Source organism: Malassezia vespertilionis, chromosome 2 (assembly GCF_029542925.1).
Source record: "Malassezia vespertilionis chromosome 2, complete sequence".
Taxonomy (NCBI): domain Eukaryota; kingdom Fungi; phylum Basidiomycota; class Malasseziomycetes; order Malasseziales; family Malasseziaceae; genus Malassezia; species Malassezia vespertilionis.
The window spans coordinates 102,728-120,331 of NC_079248.1; the positions used below are offsets into that span (position 1 = coordinate 102,728).

The 17,604-nt window shown below is 54.3% G+C and overlaps 7 protein-coding genes across 7 annotated transcripts; 3 read left to right on the forward strand and 4 right to left on the reverse strand.

Annotated features, from left to right (window-relative positions):
* Positions 1 to 59: 59 nt before the first annotated feature.
* Positions 60 to 1,721, reverse strand: INO1 (inositol-3-phosphate synthase; the record flags this gene model as incomplete). The annotated part of the gene is made up of 1 exon (XM_056205703.1): positions 60 to 1,721. The coding sequence occupies one exon, from the start codon at positions 1,719 to 1,721 to the stop codon at positions 60 to 62; it is 1,662 nt and encodes a 553-aa protein (XP_056061678.1).
* A 222-nt stretch (positions 1,722 to 1,943) lies between these two features.
* On the reverse strand, positions 1,944 to 4,398 carry MVES1_000848 (uncharacterized protein; the record flags this gene model as incomplete). Its single annotated transcript, XM_056205704.1, has 4 exons — positions 1,944 to 1,993; positions 2,020 to 2,218; positions 2,248 to 2,316; positions 2,344 to 4,398. 4 exons carry the CDS (start codon positions 4,396 to 4,398, stop codon positions 1,944 to 1,946), a joined length of 2,373 nt encoding a protein of 790 aa, XP_056061679.1.
* Positions 4,399 to 4,500: 102 nt separating this feature from the next.
* On the forward strand, positions 4,501 to 5,429 carry MVES1_000849 (uncharacterized protein; the record flags this gene model as incomplete). The annotated part of the gene is made up of 6 exons (XM_056205705.1): positions 4,501 to 4,505; positions 4,538 to 4,548; positions 4,598 to 4,613; positions 4,647 to 4,698; positions 4,726 to 4,769; positions 4,799 to 5,429. The coding sequence occupies 6 exons, from the start codon at positions 4,501 to 4,503 to the stop codon at positions 5,427 to 5,429; spliced, it is 759 nt and encodes a 252-aa protein (XP_056061680.1).
* Position 5,430: 1 nt separating this feature from the next.
* MVES1_000850 (uncharacterized protein) lies at positions 5,431 to 8,559 on the reverse strand (the record flags this gene model as incomplete). The annotated part of the gene is made up of 1 exon (XM_056205706.1): positions 5,431 to 8,559. The coding sequence occupies one exon, from the start codon at positions 8,557 to 8,559 to the stop codon at positions 5,431 to 5,433; it is 3,129 nt and encodes a 1,042-aa protein (XP_056061681.1).
* Positions 8,560 to 10,158: 1,599 nt separating this feature from the next.
* TIF1 (translation initiation factor eIF4A) lies at positions 10,159 to 11,455 on the forward strand (the record flags this gene model as incomplete). Its single annotated transcript, XM_056205707.1, has 2 exons — positions 10,159 to 10,166; positions 10,228 to 11,455. 2 exons carry the CDS (start codon positions 10,159 to 10,161, stop codon positions 11,453 to 11,455), a joined length of 1,236 nt encoding a protein of 411 aa, XP_056061682.1.
* Positions 11,456 to 13,963: 2,508 nt separating this feature from the next.
* On the forward strand, positions 13,964 to 16,318 carry PMT2 (dolichyl-phosphate-mannose--protein mannosyltransferase; the record flags this gene model as incomplete). Its single annotated transcript, XM_056205708.1, has 1 exon — positions 13,964 to 16,318. The coding sequence occupies one exon, from the start codon at positions 13,964 to 13,966 to the stop codon at positions 16,316 to 16,318; it is 2,355 nt and encodes a 784-aa protein (XP_056061683.1).
* A 4-nt stretch (positions 16,319 to 16,322) lies between these two features.
* Positions 16,323 to 17,496, reverse strand: LST8 (TOR complex subunit lst8; the record flags this gene model as incomplete). Its single annotated transcript, XM_056205709.1, has 2 exons — positions 16,323 to 16,971; positions 17,000 to 17,496. The coding sequence occupies 2 exons, from the start codon at positions 17,494 to 17,496 to the stop codon at positions 16,323 to 16,325; spliced, it is 1,146 nt and encodes a 381-aa protein (XP_056061684.1).
* Positions 17,497 to 17,604: the final 108 nt, after the last annotated feature.

The following is a 17,604-nucleotide window of genomic DNA, read 5'->3' on the forward strand; positions in this document are numbered from 1 at the left end:
TAGTACTTGATGCTACAAACTAACAAAGGGGCATCTGACGATGGAAGAAAAAGCACAAACTACCAGGTGCGGGTCTCGAGAAGCATGTCGCTCTCGGGCGCAAGCGAAAGGCAGGCACGCAAAAAGTTGGTCACAGCGGCGCGCTGGCGGTTCAAACTGTTGACCACGTCCGTGCCGGGCTTGACAAGCGGAGCCTTGAGACTGTAGCTCAGAAGACTGAGCACCGAGTACATCGACTTCCACTCCTGGTCGGCGTCTTCCGTGACGCGGTAGTGAATGCGCGTCATGAGCTCGGCAAGGACAGCGAGATCGATCAAAAGGGGGCTGGCCAAGAGCGAGTCCTCGCAAATGTTGGTGACGTACAAACGGTTGCGGCCACCCATGCAGAGCTCGCTGGTGTAGTCGTCCATAGCAACCTTTTGGTCGCCGACCGCAGGCATGTACTTAATCACAATGCAGTGGTCAGGACGCTCGCCCTTGGTGACGGTGCCATCAGCCTTGCCGTTCTTCTTGTAGAGCAAATGGTTGGCCTCGCACATGTCATCGACGACGCTCGACTTACTGATCTCCTTGCTGCGGAACTGCTTCTGCGAGGAGAGGTTGTAGCCGTCATTGTTGCCCAAGTGGTTGTAGCTGGCAATAGAGAGTGGCTTGATACCGGCGTTGACAAGGAACTCGGCAAGGACACTCTTGACCTTGGTCTGGCCCGTCTTCAAGTCGTCGCCGCCGATAAACGCCTTGTGGCGCTCAGCCAGCTCAATGACACCAGGCACAAAGGTGTTCTGCGGCGCACCGTTAATGTACGGTGCATTCTCCAGGATGCACGCAATGGCAAAGATAGTCGAGGGCGACACTTCGTCGTGGTTCTCCTCGACAGCCTTGAGCAAGTTGTCCGCGGTGTCGTTAACGCCAGGGATAATCTCCGAGTAGCGCTCCGTGTTGGCAGTCCACACAACGACGGCCTGGTTGAGCTGGTTCTTGGCCTTGAATTCGCGAATGTCCTTGCGGAGATGCTCGACGTGATCCTTCTTGCTGCCTGGGATCACATTGTCCGCGCGCTGCTCCTGGTTCGACGCAATAAAGTCGGGGTAGTACACCGAAGGCATGGGCTTGATGTCAGCCATGAGAGGGTACAGCTGACGCTGAACATCGTAGTCAAGCACCTGTGCACGCTCCATTGCCTTGTCAAGCGGAAGGGCACTAATGTCCCAACCGCCAATGACAAAGTCGTTGGGGTGCACCATGGGGAGCATGCTGCTAAAAGGGACCCAGACGTCCTTGCCGGTGGAAGGGTCCGTACCGAGACGCACAGTAGAGGCACGCACAAGAGAGCCGTAGTAGTTCGGCGTCTGTAGACCCTCCTTGTTGCGCCACTGGATGTTGTTGCGGTTCGCAATGATAGTGGCAGTGATCGTGGTACCGTTGTTACCACCGAGACCAACAAGCATCATACCAGTCTTGGGCACATTGCGCTCCGTACGAAACTGGAACTCCCTCTTGAAAGGAGAGGCCACGTACTCTTCGGTGTTGTTCGGGCCGGCCTTGCGCTCAATGTGCGTGTTTTGGTACTCGTACTGCGCAGTGATGTGCTCAGGGGAGTAATCAATACGGTCAGACTGCACGCGGATCGTCTGCGCCTGTTCGTGGCGAGCGGCGGTCGGGTTCACAGGCATATTTCCCTGGGCCTGGGTAGGGTTTGAGGTGTTAGCAACCGGGGCCATGTTTACTGGTTTAAAAATTGGTTTTGAAAAGGTTTACTTGGATAATAACGGAGGGGCACAAGTACGTCGTTGACCCCGGTGCTGGTTATGACACGAGCAAAGTTGGTTCGCGAAAATGGCTTAGAGTCCTTCTGGCACGAGAAGGATGTAGGCAGTAGTAGTTAGAGTAAGGGCTTGGCGACCGCGGAAGGAAAGTGAAAATGTACCTTCATCTAATTGGCTCTACATCGCATCTACCTGCAGAATCTCATTTCGGCCCGCAAATTGAATAACTGCGTGAGTCACGGTAGATACGTACGTGCCCAGTGCCCATTGGTCCGCCACGCAGGGTCGCGCTGGCTGAGCGCCTCGGCTTGGCCAGGCGCGAGACCAACACAGACGTCGGCTTTGCAAGTACGCAACGCTACAAGCGGAATGCGGCCGTAGAGAGGCCCAAGTGCCGTGGAAAACGATGTCACGGGCGGCCACGCTGCGTCCTGTGTCAGCTTCCTGTAGTTCTGTACATTAGCACCAGCATGCAACGCACCAAATCGCCCTTAAAGATGACGAGCCCCGACATTTGCAAGTCTTGCAAAAGTGCCGGCGCAAGCGCAGGCTGGAGTTAGCGATGGGGAAAACGCACCAGGTGTCCGTAGCTTGCAGGCTGTGTCCAAAAATCGCCCAGCGGGCCTGCATCCGCGCCGAGCGGTGCGTCGTGCGGCATGGCAAGGCGAAATGCACCGGTAGAAAAGTGCCTTTTCCAGCGCGCCGCCATCGCCTGGATATGCTGCAACGAGGGCAACTGCTGCTCTGCAAAAAAGGCTGGATCCTGCAGTTTGTCCAGTGTGTACCATACGTCGGGTACACACGTATCGCTCACAAACCACGGCATGTTCTTGGTATGGAATACAACCTCCTTCACGAGTGGAACTTGATTGACCTTGCGCAGCTCCTCCTCACGCTCTGCATCAGCGTCGTGTTTGGGGCCGCGCGAGCCAAAGCAGTCGCTCCCAATCCGCACTTGGTTGCTGCCATACGCAACGGCAGCCTCCAAGTCGGCTGACATGCCCATACTCAGTTGTAGCGCTGCGTCTTCCACCCCGTGCAACAAAGTATCGTATACATTGGCTTGATTTCCGGTTGGTGTCCACCAATTAGGCTCAGCAAAGCGCGCACGCATCGCTCCATTGTTCTTGAGCGACGCAAGCAAATGCTTGCGCGACGCAACCAGCGCCTCAAAGTCAGGATTCTCCCCTTCACGGGCCTGTTTACTGTTGGCCAGCGCTCCAATCGTCATCAGCCCCACAAGGCGCAGATGAGGACATTCAAGGAGTATATGTTGCACAAGCGCTACCAACGGCGGCTCTTGATCCCCCTCCTGCCACGGCGCAGTGAGTGCGGGCACACCGCTTTTTTCCGCCTCAGCGCTCGTATTCACCTGGACATAAACATACAACGGCGCTTTGCGGCGCATCGCATTTTCAGGACGCGCGAGTGTTTTTTCCAAGCTCGTCGCAAGTTTTGCCGAGGCGATGGATTCGACGGCATACAGGTTCGGCACCGATGCCAGGATCTTGGCTTTGTTGCTTTGCAGGCCGCCAATCAGGTGCCATTGTATATCCAAAGGAAGCACACTGGCTTTCTCGACAAGCTCCTGCGCATAGTTTTCTCCAAAGTGACGCTGCGCCGTTTGCTCGTATGCAGCCATCACATCCGATGCAGGTTGCAGCTTAGACACAGCCAACAACTGCGGCGCTTTAACGCTGACTTTGCGTGCAGCAGTGCTAATCCGCTCACGAACGGCCTCAATGTAAATCTGGATCGCAGCTGCGCGCTCCGTCGTCGGCCTTGGGATTGTGCCTCGGAGTGTGAGCAGCCAGTCGGCGAGGAGCATATCGGTAATGAGCTCGAAACCGGCATTGTCCAAAACAATATCCACACGACCATTTTCCATCAAGCGCACTGCATTCCATGTAGTGTCCATATCGTTTACAATAATGCGCTTCGCATTCTCAGCGCGCTGCTCGGCAGTGGTCGCCTGCAGTTTCTGCAGATCTGCATAGTCTAGATTCGTGAGCAAGCTCAGATCCGTGGCATTGCCCCACAAAGACGACGATACAATTTCGTCAAACAAAAACTGAGAAGCAGGGTCGTGCGCAGAGTGCGTTGGGGACTTGACCAGCATCTCTTCCATCATTGTCGCACACGCTTGAATCCCTTGGCCAGACGCGCGGAACGTGTTAAGTTTGGTTTGGAAAAATGGATCAAAACCTTGCCAGTGCATTGATGTTTCAAATAGTCTGCGCAGGCGTCGGTACAAATAGCATTCGGCAAAGAGCCATTCGGATTGCATCCAGGACGGATTGCAACTCTGTATTTCCGTGTCGTATTCCGTGGTAGATGGAACACGGTACTTGGTTCCGTCCAAGTGTGGAGCATTCTCAGGTGACACATGAAGTTTAACAAGCGGCTTATCGTGCATTAAGTCGTGTTTCAGCTCGCCAATTTTCTCGATAATCGACTTGGCTTCCTCGACGTGTGCATTGTGCGCACCTTGCGTCGCCAGCTCATGACAGCGCCGGTATGTGGAATCGACGGCCTGTGTAAGGATAGAAGGCCAGCGACGAATGGCAGTGTCGTACGCAAAGCTGTCTTTGACCGCGGTGTTGTACCGAGGAAATTTTGGAGTATAGTCCATTTTTAGGGAGAATGGTGTGCACGGCCCGGAGTTGGGTTCAAATTCCTCATGTGCACTTTTATTTTTGGCTCGACGCCTGCTCTCTCCACAACCGATTGCAGGATGCCGTGCGTAGCGCAGGATGTCGAGCTCACAACAGAATCAACCTTCGTACGTAACGGGAGCACTGCATGGGCATGTGTACTTACACTACCAACAGCATCGAACAACATAAAGTACGTTTTTTTCTCGTCCTTTCTCACGCATAGATTTACCAACGTATCGGTTGTGCGTTTACGTCGCGGTGGAAAACGGTTCGAGGTGGGTATTGTGTATTGTTAACAGCAGATTGCATGCTACAAAAACAAGGTGCGCGAATGGAGGACAGGCGTGTAGGTATACCTTTTTGGCTGACACACAGCGAAAAAGACCTTGATGAGGTCGTGCAAATCGAAACTATTTTTCTAAACGTCGGCAAGGGTCAAGCGGCGTCGAATGAGGACCTAACAAAAGCATTTGGAAATATGGACGTGCAAGAGATTTTGCGCGAGATTCTCCAGAAAGGCGAGCTGCAGGTCGGCGATAAAGAGCGGTCGCACGAGCTGACCAACCTGTGGCGTGAAATCGCGACGCAGGTCGCGCAGATTTGCGTCGAACCGAGCTCGCAGAAGCCATACACATTCGGTATGATTGAGAAGGCGATGAAGGATGTGCATTACAGCGTCAAGACCGGCAAGTCGGCAAAGAGCCAAGCACTCGATGTCCTCAAGTTACTGCAGGCGAAAAATACCATCCCAATCGAGCGTGTCCGCATGCATGTGCGCGTAACGATGCCACCGAAAGATGGCAAACGTCTCAAGGATAAAATCGTGCCTCTATTTGAGCATATTGAGGACGAAGACTATGGGGACGAGTGGGAGTTGGTTGGCACCATTGAGCCTGGCACGCTGCGACAGATCCATACCTTGATCGAGACGGAAGCAAAGGGGAACGGTGGCGTTGAAACACTCTCCTTCACGGCGATGAGCGACGATGAAGGCGAAGAGTGGTAAGTTAAGTTAGGCGCGAAACAAGGTACGACATGAGACAATCGTGTTCGTCTGCAGTGGCGCACAATAAAAGTTGGATAATTTTGCTGCGCGCGTGGATATTTTTGCGCCCAATTTGATGAAGCGACTCGCTGTCCAACCGCCATACTTTGGCGTCCTTGTCGACAGTAACAGTCGTATTTCGCCGCTGCTGCGCAAGAAACGAAAGCTCACCGGTAATCGTGCCCGCGAGCATGGCCTCGTTGATTTCGTAGTCGTCTTGGATAAACACATAGCGGGCTTTAAGAACGCCCGACTCGATAAAGTAAAGTGCATCCGGCGCATCGCCCGCTTCCCATAATACGGTGCCCTTAATTAACGTCATTTCCTGTAACTCTTTTGCCAGGACATCAAACACGCCTTCATAGGCTGGACCGTCTGTGTACGGCCCCAGCGTGGTTTCCAAAACGTTCACCGCGCGTTGGTGCAGCTCTCGCTCGGGCGACGTGTCTTGCGAAAACGAGCGCATTTTTTCAGGGTGCGGGCGAGCAATGCACTGCATCTGCGGCATATCCTTTGCCGCCTCGCGCAAGTGTTGGTTTCGCGGGGAGCCCCCGTGCTCTTCGGTCAAAGAATCGCGGGGAGGTTCTGTGTGTGTTGCAACATGACCGTGACTGGGCGTGTAAACTTCCCGAAGATACTCATTTTCGGTCCACTCCAGCGCCTCATTCAGCGAAGCAAATACGTCCAAATCCGGCGTGAGATCGGCCCATAAGTCCACACTGCGCAGTGCAGCGGCCACATCGCCGTCCGCATTGATTCCACAGAATACAAGACACACTTGGCGGTTGCAAAGCAAGCGATGGATGCGCGTGAGCATCTCTGCCGCAGAAAAATCAACGCTGGTCACAAGGGTAAAGTCCATAACGAGAAACCGTATCGGGTTTTGACCCCACGCACTAATATCCAGCATTTGGCGCACAAGTCGTTCCAGCGAGTTAATTGTGCCAAAAAATAGCGAGCTTTGCAGTTTCACGACGACCGTCTGGCGCCCGATGTTGTCCAAGAACCGTCGCTGTGTAGAATGGCGGCGTACGGTACTGCGTGCAGCATGCCCATTAAATATCGTACGCACCACATTCTGGCGCGAAGTCTGCATCACAAAGAAAAGACAAGCCAAAGCAATTCCAACAAGGCTGCCGACCACAAAGTCCGAGCACGTCATTACGACGACAATGACGGCGATGGTAATGTATTCCAGGCGACTGACACGTCCGATAGTATCGTAAAGTGCTTCCCGAACTAAATCGATCCCCAAGACAAAAATTAAAGCGCCCACGACCATAACGGGCAGGTATCCAATCATTCCCGGGCCGAGCATCATGACCAGCGCAGTAGCGCCAGCAAGCATCAAGCCGCTCAAACGCGAGCCACCGCCTACACGGTAAAACAGCACAGAGTTCACGTAGCATAGGTAGTTGGGTACGGTCCCCATAAAACCGGCGGCAATGTTGGATATGCCATGGGCAATGAGCTCTCTATCGGTGTCCACATTGTCCTCATTTACAGAGACGCCGAGTGCTGGCACGTTGAGTGGTACGTGAAGAATTCCAAAAAAGACAAGAGCGAATTGCGTAGGCAGCGTCGCCCAGAGTGCCTCCAAACTAGTATTTGCCAAATTAAAATAGGTGAGGTAATGGTAAAATGCAGTGTCAGACGACGCGCCGCCCAAATCAAACACCCAGCCAGTTTTTTGCAAATCCTCCAGGCTTGCACCAAACACGCCAAACGCAGCAGCATAAAACAACACTGGAATGCTCAAAAAGTAAATGGGAAGCACCAGTGGATGATGGATCTTTGCGGTGATATAATTGAGGAAGCATGCAAAAAAGAGCGGGAGTGCCCACTGCGCAGTCACTGTCCAATTTGCAATGAGTAAGTGCATTCTGGCCAAATCGTATTTAAACCCGCCTTCTTCTTCAATGCGCGCAGTAACAGTAAACCCCGTCTCGAGCAAGAATACACCGACACCGCCAATGCATCCGACCAAGATGTGACGAGGAAAGTAACTGATCAATGCACCCAAACGAAGCGTCCCAAGCACAAGGAATAACAAGCCCGTCAACACAGCAGAAAGCGCAAACGATACCATTGTGGTCGCGATAATTGCCGGCCCATTCGATTCGCCGACCACGCGGGTAATGCCTTGCACGAGAATGTGAAAGAACGGTACGACTTCAATCATCATACTGCCATTTCCGCCCTTGAATATAGAGCCGCCCAACGTGTACACAAGCTGGGAAATAATGCACGTCATAAAAAACATGGATACACCGTCGCCGCCAAAGTCGGAAAACACGCTCGAGGACGTGGGAAACATGATCATGCCGTACGATACACCGTCCAGGATATTGAGCAGCACGCCAAGGATCACCACATGTAGTTGACGCACAGGCGCGAGACATGCCGTGCCAATATCTCCCCATGTCAATCTCTCTTCCCCAGCTGCATCCCCGGTCAAAGCCGATTTCGACGCCGCGGCCGCCGAGCGCCGCAGTCGGTGCAGCAAACTCCATTTCGTGCTGACGGCGAGAATCGCGGCATCTCCAGGAACAATACTCCGGCCTGGATTCTCGTACTGGAAGTCTGCTGCGTCGTACGAAGTGTGTCGCTCACCCTCCCTAAGCCAGCTTTCCTCGTCCATGTCAGGGATCGTCGCTAGGTTTGCACGCTTCGCCGTGCCCATCGTCCCCAACCCAGCCGCTTCGCTGTTGGCACTCGCGCACACGGCATAAATCGTATCTTGCTCATCTTCATCCTGCTCTGCAGTCGCAAGCGAAATCCCACTTTCGTCTTCAGAAGTCAGCGCCAATTCGCCGAGCTCGGCGGTGTCCTCGCGAATGATTGCTGAGGTCGCGGTGTACGAAGACGGCTGAGCATGCTCCATCCATTGCCGGTGCTCCGACACTACATTTTGAAAGCGGTAACTACGCCCTTCCAACGTGCTGAAGGAAGAGGCGCTTGTGTAATGAGACGCAGGCATGCTACCCGCATTTGGGTCGTGTGCGGCTTCCACATCCATTTCTGGGCCGGAAAAAGAAATAGTGGAACGCGTACGCTCATGTCGAGACGCAGGTGCGCGTCGCAGCACCATCGCAAGATGCTATGCGCTGCGCAATCGCCCCGCACAAAGCGCAGCGTCGTTATCAGCGTCCAACAACACAATCTCCACATTTGGGCGCCAGCATTTTTGGTTGGCTCAATGGAGGCGGCGCGCATGTGTTATGTCAGCCCTCCCACGAAAGACCATCGCCATGGAGCAAGAAGCGATGCATTCCGCGGAGCCAATGGAGGATGCGCCGGATCGAACCGTAGAGGAAGGACAGGAGGAATTGCCGAAGCGCATTCTTTACGAAATGCCCGAAGAGATGCGCGCACAAGCTCCTGACACTGCAGAATCCGAAGCCGTCGCGCAAGTCCAAGAAACGCCCGAGCCTGGCTTAACGCCGCCGGCGCCGCCGGTCGAGTATGGCGACGATGTCAGACCCGATGCACTCCATTTGGAGGGCGATCCAATCTCACAGCTGTCTACGTCGCGTCTTCTGGCTTTTGTAGCCTACTCTGGCTCACAAGCAAAAGGGATTGAATGGATCAACGACAAACGTTGCATCTTGGCTTTTGAATCGTACGGGGATGCGCTACGTGGTTTGGAACAGATCACATATCGTACTGGAGATGGAGAGATGAATGAGAAGACTAGCATGCCTGCGCCGTCTGTTATTGCAATGCAAGACCCTAGCGCGCTGTCGCCATCGGAAACTGAAGCGCTCGTGCGTCCCCGCCTTGCAATGGCGTTCCCGTCGGCCTTGTACACACCTGTGGAAAAGCAAGCTATGGACGCGCTTCCCGAGGCGCTGCGTGCGCTTGACGAGGCACGCAACCGCCTTGCACAAAACGCGGACGACGCGCCGGACATTTACAAAGAAATGGAGCTGGAAGAATTGGAAAAGAAACATTTCACACCCGAGCTTCGCGAGCTGCAGCGTGTGCGGCAGAGTTTGTGGATACGATTTGCACTTCGCAAGCATGATACCAAGGCACCCCGTTCGGCGCAGCGCAGCAACTGGTACAGGCAGCACGGTCGTGGTGCCGGGAAAGAAGTTGTTCCCCGACTGCTACAAGTTGGCGACAGGGCGGGACCGCGGCGGCGCAGAGGCGAAAAAGGCGAACTTTTTTTTGCGCGCGACGATATACCGGATCCTTACCTCAATCCACGCTCAGATCGCGACTGGCAAGAAGACTACACACCGCGTTCTTTACAGGACCGGATTGGACGTCGCCGTGGCCACGACTGGGATGACGACAACGCGCAAAAACGACTGCGCAGCCTTTCGGCATCTCCGGACCACTCTACAGATGGAGAACTACGTATTCGAGGGCGCGGCTCAATCCGTGCGCCCAACGCTCGGATGGCTGGCTGGGACGACTAGACGCTGCCTCCACATTCATGTAGCCCATTGTACGTAGCGCACACATGCAGGATCACGTGCCAATAGCGTGGCGCGAAGGAGATTGGTAAAACTTTTTCAGCCAGCGGAATTTTCACTCGCGCTTGCTCCGAAAGCCGTTTTCTTTATCCACGATTCTAGCTCGGTGCACCCTCAGCAGCACCGACTAATTTCACTACTACATCGACTCGTAGACTTCCTTTTTTGAGAAGGAAGCCTTGCAGTACTCTAACTTTTCTAGCGCTATGTCCAAGTACGTATACAGCAGTCTGCAAGCGCAGCATACTGACCGTCGCGCCGTTTCGCGCCCGCAGCCCCGAGGAAGTTTCTGCCGCTCCCGCTGCTGCTCCCGCTCCCAGCGCCCTTGATGCCTCCATCACCGAAGGCGAGATTCAGTCTAACTGGGATGAGGTGTATGACAATTTCGACAACATGGGTCTTGCTCCGGAGCTTTTGCGCGGTGTATTCGCGTATGGTTTCGAGCGTCCCTCGGCCATCCAGTCCCGTGCTATTGTCCCTGTGATCAAGGGTCACGATGTGATTGCCCAGGCGCAGTCTGGTACCGGTAAGACTGCCACCTTCTCGATCGCCATCCTCGAGCGCATCGATCCTAACATCAAGGCTGTTCAAGCGCTTGTGCTTGCACCCACGCGTGAGCTTGCGCAGCAAATTCAAAACGTCCTTGTTGCGCTGGGCGACTACATGAACATTCAGAGCCATGCCTGCATCGGTGGTACCAACGTCCGCGACGACATGGCACGCCTCAACAACGGTGTTCAGGTCGTCGTCGGCACGCCCGGACGTGTCTACGATATGATCAACCGCCGCGCTTTCCGTACGGACCATCTGAAGATGTTCTGTCTTGATGAGGCCGATGAGATGCTTTCGCGCGGCTTCAAGGACCAGATGTACGAGGTTTTCCAGCTGCTCCCTCAAGACACACAGGTTGTGCTCCTTTCCGCCACGATGCCCGAGGATGTGCTGGTCGTTACAAAGAAATTTATGCGCGAGCCCGTGCGCATCCTTGTGAAGCGCGACGAGCTTACGCTGGAAGGTATCAAGCAGTTCTACATCGCTGTCGAGAAGGAGGAATGGAAGTTTGAAACGCTCACTGACTTGTACGAGACGGTCACGATTACCCAAGCCGTTATCTTCTGCAACACGCGCAGAAAGGTTGACTGGCTCACCGACCAGCTCCATGCAAAGGAATTCACTGTCTCGGCCATGCACGGTGACATGGATCAGCAGCAGCGCGAGGTCATTATGCGCGAGTTCCGCTCCGGCTCTTCGCGTGTGTTGATTACCACCGATTTGCTCGCGCGTGGTATCGACGTGCAGCAAGTCTCCTTGGTCATTAACTACGACCTGCCCACGAACCGCGAGAACTACATCCACCGTATCGGCCGTGGTGGTCGTTTCGGTCGCAAGGGTGTTGCTATTAACTTTGTCACTGAGGACGATGTCCGCATGATGCGCGACATTGAGCAGTTCTACAACACCCAGGTTGAGGAGATGCCGCTCAACGTTGCCGATCTCATCTAGAGGCTTTACAATGGCTTAATGTGCCTCATCTTGTCTCGTTTATAGCGTGTGCTCATGGAGGCACTGCTGTGCTTAAGATCTCAATGCACGCTCCTCTTTACAGTTTCAGCATAGATCCAAAATGACGATCCCCGTACGCACCCGCGGCGTTGTCCATGTGGAGGTGTCAAAGCGCGCTCTTGTGCGCGTCTAGTTGGATCATACGCTCATTGTGTCCTACACTGGTTCACTGGTTCACCATATCGTACGACACTATGCGCAAAGCTGCACAAGAGTGGAGTTTTTACTGAGTACATGCATTTTACATGATGGACAACCACGCTACTGGTCCATGGAAGCGACGTACGTCGCGTCGGGCGTAAATCTTCTATATGTCGCCGCATTTGGAACATCCATCTCAATGTCACCGTCGCGCCCACGTCTTGCAGGTTCGAATTTATGTGCCTGTAAAGAGTTTGAGCTATGCACGCAATGTACGCCGCGTGGCATTGCATACAGCAAAACCAGCGCACTGGATGTGTGGGGCGGAGATGAGAAAAACGGCGCCGTGCTTCGACGTGCCACACACGCATGTCAACGGTGTCGCCAATCCAAGCACCGCTGTGACGATCGATGGCCGACATGTGTTGCGTGCGAGAAAGCAAATACCCTTTGTGTCAGACTCGACCCCCAAAAGCCAACGCACCCCGGCGACGTGGCGCACACCTATATCTCCAGACTGGAGCAGCGATGCTATAGACTCGAGGCCAAGCTCCGAGTTATGGAGCAGTCGAATGACGCCGATCTGGACGAGTATGCATTGTGTATAGATTCTTATTGTACGACGACGTGATCCTGGTATATTCGCTACATTAGGCGGAGCTGTGTGCCTCGTCGCTGCGGCGCCCTCGCCGAGCTTTGTATTTGTATCTGCGCTGCATCGTGACATGCTTCGGTACAGTCTCGCTCGTCCCTGCTACGACTGGGGGAACAAACAGATCGCCCATGAATACCTTGTAGAGTGTCATGAGGAACACCAAGAGCCAAAGCAGGACAATGAGCATGGACAAAGCCATGCCAATCACATGGAATGCTGTTGAGTCCAACGTGGTGCCCAGCTGTACGGCACACATGGTAAATGTGCCGATGGGAAAAATAAGGCCCCACCATCCCAAATTAAACTCAAGCGCGGAGACCATCCACAAGTCAAGCAAGCTAGTCGCCGCAATCAGCACCCAGACAAGCGCAAATCCCCAAATCATTAGCGCCACTGGTGTGCTAATTCCACGCACAGCAAGCGACATGGCCATATTATACTCGGATGTAAATTTTTCCAGCGATTCCAATCCTTTTCCTGACGCCTTGGTTACGTTGTAAAGCGCATCCGCCAGTCGTAAAAGTGAGAAGCCCCCTTGTCCAAGCATCCCGAGCGGTAGGAAAATGGTGACTATGAGCGCATCCGGGGGCACTTTAAACAGAGTGAGTCTAGTGAAGAAAAGCGCGAAGATTAAAATGCCAAGGCCCAATCCACTGCCCAGAAGCACGTACGAAGCGACAATGGTTAGCCGCGCGTGTGCTGGCGGCAACACTTCCGCGATGAGCGCGCCCGTGGAAGACGCGACAACGCAAGGCACGACGGGGAGTAAGAGCACACCCGATATCAAATCAAGCGTATGATCATGCCGCGTAAATTTGAGCACCACAAGCGATACTGTTATAAAGATGGCGGCAACAGCATTGATCCACCACAGCACCCAGGTGAACACGATCATACCATTCCCCCACTTTTCTGCAAACGACAATGCACACATGTTGATAAGTGTTGAAAGAGACATGACAATTGTGCCTGTAAACATAGACTGGGTTGGATGCATGAGCATCATTCGTAGCACCGACGGCCACTTTGTATACCGCACGATGCTGATAATCATAAAAAGGGTAAAGAGCACTAGATTCAGCACATACACAATGTACGCAATAGCTCTGAGCCCATGGAATTGATACGGCATCTGATACAGAATAGTAGCCGTAATACCTGTGCCCATGGTAGCGCTGAACCAACTGGGCGAGAAATGGAGTGTTGCACGCTCGAGAGTGTATGCGACGCGCTGCAAACGCGTATTCTGCCCTGGTGCGGACGGCTCTGGAGGCACATCACTTACTTCGCGCACTTCTTGCTGCCACGTCGTAGGATTTCGGATCTCCTCGTCGATTTGCGCAACGAGCCCTGGTGCATGGCCATGTAGCACCATGTAAAGTGCACCAAGCGGCCACGCTCGCGTGAAAATTATGTGGAGGTATTCACGTGGTGTTTGGACGCGACAAGCGCCGTCCCTGTTGGCATTACCGTACATTGGGCGGTGCGTTATGCCCATTAGCGCATATCCAGGCGAGTCCGTGTCTACAAATACAGCTGGGTATCCTTTTCAAGGTACCAATACCATAGCTTCCGGCGGAAGAGCTACGTACCGTGGCGAGCAAGCAAATCCTCCATCGCCCGACTTTGACCGTGGCGACACTCTTCTCCCCATGCACTCGCGCCCCGGCTCCCTGTCTGGGAGTTTTGCGGACGACAGCACCGCGCCATTTATATCTGAGAAAGGGGCAAAGAAGCACATGTCCAAGTACGCGAACGCGATACCTGTGCATCAGCCGCCGAAGCAGCTATCGGAGCGGCTTGAATCCTGGCTGCAGAATGACCGCCTGATGTTTATCGTGTACTTGCTGCTCTCCATTTTCACGCGGCTGTACCGCATTGGAAGCAACAGCAAAGTGGTGTGGGATGAAGCGCACTTTGGCAAGTTTGGCTCCTACTACCTCCGGCATACGTTTTACTTTGATGTGCATCCGCCGCTCGGCAAGATTCTTGTCTCTTTAGCACAGTATCTGAGCGGCTACAACGGCGACTTTGAATTTGAATCCGGCTCTGATTATCCCGAACACGTGCCGTACATCAAGATGCGTGTGTTGATGGCATTGTATGGTATCATGATGGTTCCCGTCGCGTTCCTCACTGCTCAGTCGTTCGGTTGGAACTGGCGCACGCGTAATATGTTCGTCTTGATGGTGCTTCTCGACCATGGATGGCTCACGATCTCGCGATTCGTACTGCTCGATAGCATGCTGCTCATCTTTACCCTCTGTGTCGTGCTGGGCTTGGTGCGCTTCCACAGGCTTCAGCAGCACTCTTTCACGCGTGCCTGGTGGTGTTGGCTCTTTTTCACTGGCGTTTCTATCGGGTGCGTATCGAGCGTAAAGATGGTCGGTTTGTTTGTCACCTCCTTGGTCGGCCTGTACACCATGGCCGACCTCTGGGACAAATTTGGCGACTTGAAAATGCCCGTGCGCACCTATCTGCGGCACTGGTGTGCCCGCATTCTTGCGCTGGTAATTGTGCCTCTGCTCATTTATGCATTTAGTTTTGCACTTCATTTTCACCTGCTGTACAAGTCGGGCCCTGGCGATGCGCAGATGAGCAGTTTGTTCCAATCGAACCTCAAAGGCAGCTCCCTGTCCAAGTACCCCCTCGAGGCCGCGTACGGAAGCAAAGTTTCGCTCAAGAACAATGGATATGGCGGTGGCCTGCTGCATTCCCACGTCCAGACGTTTCCCATCGGATCGCTGCAGCAGCAAGTTACGTGCTACCACTACAAAGACACAAACAACGACTTTCTCTTTTTGCCTTTGTATAACGAGCCGCAGCTGCCAGATGCGAACGACACAAACACGGATCCTCCGCGCATGCTCAAGAGCGGCGATACCGTACGTATGTTGCACGTTGAGACAATGCATGTACTGCAAACGAGAGATATTCCCGCGCCAGTAACCAAGGGCCAGCACGAAGTGTCTGGCTCCGCAGTGCTAGACTCCGACTCACGGCTAAATGAGTGGAAGGTTGAGGTGGTGAGCGATCTGGCGCTTGGCGCCGGCCATGTCGGCTCGCCTGTGCGTACATTAACCACGGCGTTCCGCCTGAAGAACGATGAGCTTGGATGCTATTTGCGCGCTGCCAATGTCAATCTCCCCGACTGGGGTTGGAAGCAAGTTGAAGTGACGTGCGACCCCGAAAACAACCCCCGCGACGAGTTCACGCATTGGAATATCGAGAACCACTGGAACGATCGGCTCCCGGTGGAGTCTGGCCGCCATTTCCGCTCGCCCTTTTTCAAGGACCTGGTCCATTTGAATGTCGCGATGATGGTGGCAAACAATGCTCTCGTTCCTGACGAGGACAAGGAAGATTCGCTTGCTTCGCAGCCATCGGAATGGCCCTGGCTGTGGAATGGGCTACGCATGAACGGATGGGGCGCCGATCAGGACAAGTACTTTTTGGTCGGCAACGTATTCGTTTGGTGGGGAAGCACTGCTTCGCTCATCATCATGTGCAGCCTGTTGGTATGGTACTTTATGCGCCGCCAGCGCAGGATGTACGATCTGAGCCCGGTGGTGTGGGACAACTTTTTGTTCGTCACGGGCGTTGGCCTCCTCGGCTGGTTTTTGCACTACCTGCCTTTCTTGATCATGGGTCGTGTCATGTACATTCACCATTATCTCCCGACGCTCTACTTTGCCGTGATTGTATACTGTGAACTTATGGACCACTTCCTCTGGGGCAAGACTGCGCGCTACCGCTTTCATTTCACACACCTTTTGCGCATAGGCACCATTCCAGCGCCCAAGAACAGGGCCTTGCGCGACGAAAACTGCGATCCGCCGTGCGAAGGCCGCCCCCTGTCCGAGCGTTTGCGCAACATTACATTTGCGTGCACCGCCGCGCTCTGCATCTTTGTTTTTATCTGGTTCCGAGCCTTTTCTTTTGGCATGTATGGCGATATCAAAAACTGGCACGGTCTGCAGCTGCGCAAGAGCTGGAATGTGTATTAGGGTATCAAAGACTAGAGTCGTTCAATGCGACGCACACTGCGGCGCGATGGTGGCCGTTGTACTGGCGCATCGTCTCGCCACTGGATAGCTCCCATAGTCGAGCTACATGATCCGACGATGCGGTAACGAGGTACGCGCTGTCTGCACTGAACGCCACGTCCCATACCCAGCGCTGGTGGCCCACGAGCGTTTTTTCCAGACCAAATTTAAATTGGTTCGTCGACCAAATCTTGACGGTTGTGTCCGCAGAGCATGTCGCCAAGAAACGCGCATCAGGGCTCAGTGCGCACTGCGTAATGTATGTTTCGTGGGCACGGAATTTGGTCACCGGGACAAGGTCGGTAAACTCGCTGCCTTTGACGTCCGCGACGGGCGTGCCGTCGGAGCCATAGCCGCCATTCTGGATGCGCCAGCAGTACACATTGCCTTTGTTGTTCGCCGCAATAAGGCAGGAGCCGTCGGAAGCGACGGTGACAGATCGTATAGGCACCTCTTCTTCCGGCACCAATTCATGGCTGCACCCATTCTCGCCCAGGTCCCACAGCTTTACACTGCCGTTCTGGTCGCAAGAAATTAACTCGCCTTGATTTGGATGAATGACCACGTCATTGACAGGGCCGTGGTGATCGTAGACGCGCTGGGGGCGCGATGTGCTGTGGTTAGGCTGAGAAAGGCACATACCGCGTATCCCAAATCTTCAACGTCCCGTCCTCGGAGCCACTCACGAGCCACTTTGCGTCGCAGTGCCACGCAATCGATGTCACGTTTCCCGCATGTCCGTCAAACGTCGCTACAGGGTTCACATTGTTTCCACGCGCTGCGTCGCTGGCGCCGTGCGCATTTGACGCACCGCCCGCCGCGCCACCGATATTGCAGTCGTACAGGCGCACCTGGTTATGCCCGGCCGCAGCAAGAAAGCGCTTGTCGGGACTGATCGCAAGCCGGTTCACCTGCGAGTCGGGAAACTGGACCGTGTGCGAGCAGACGCCCGACCAGGCCTCCCAAAACCGGATCGTATGATCGTACCCCGCAGTGACTAAAATCACAGAAAGCGCATCTTTATCGATTTCAGCAGCAGAAGACGCCGCTCCTGGCGAGTCCAGAAACGGTGCAGCATTCGCGGCGGATACAGGCACGCGCGCTGGCGCCCTAGTCGCATGCAGGCGTTCGTGCGCCATACAGAGGCAACGACCGTGCAGCACGTGGTGTAGCACAGTCACGTGACCCATAGGAGAGAATCTTCCTGGCGCCAGCGCTTCCTGTCGATGGCGATGCGCGTGCTGCCG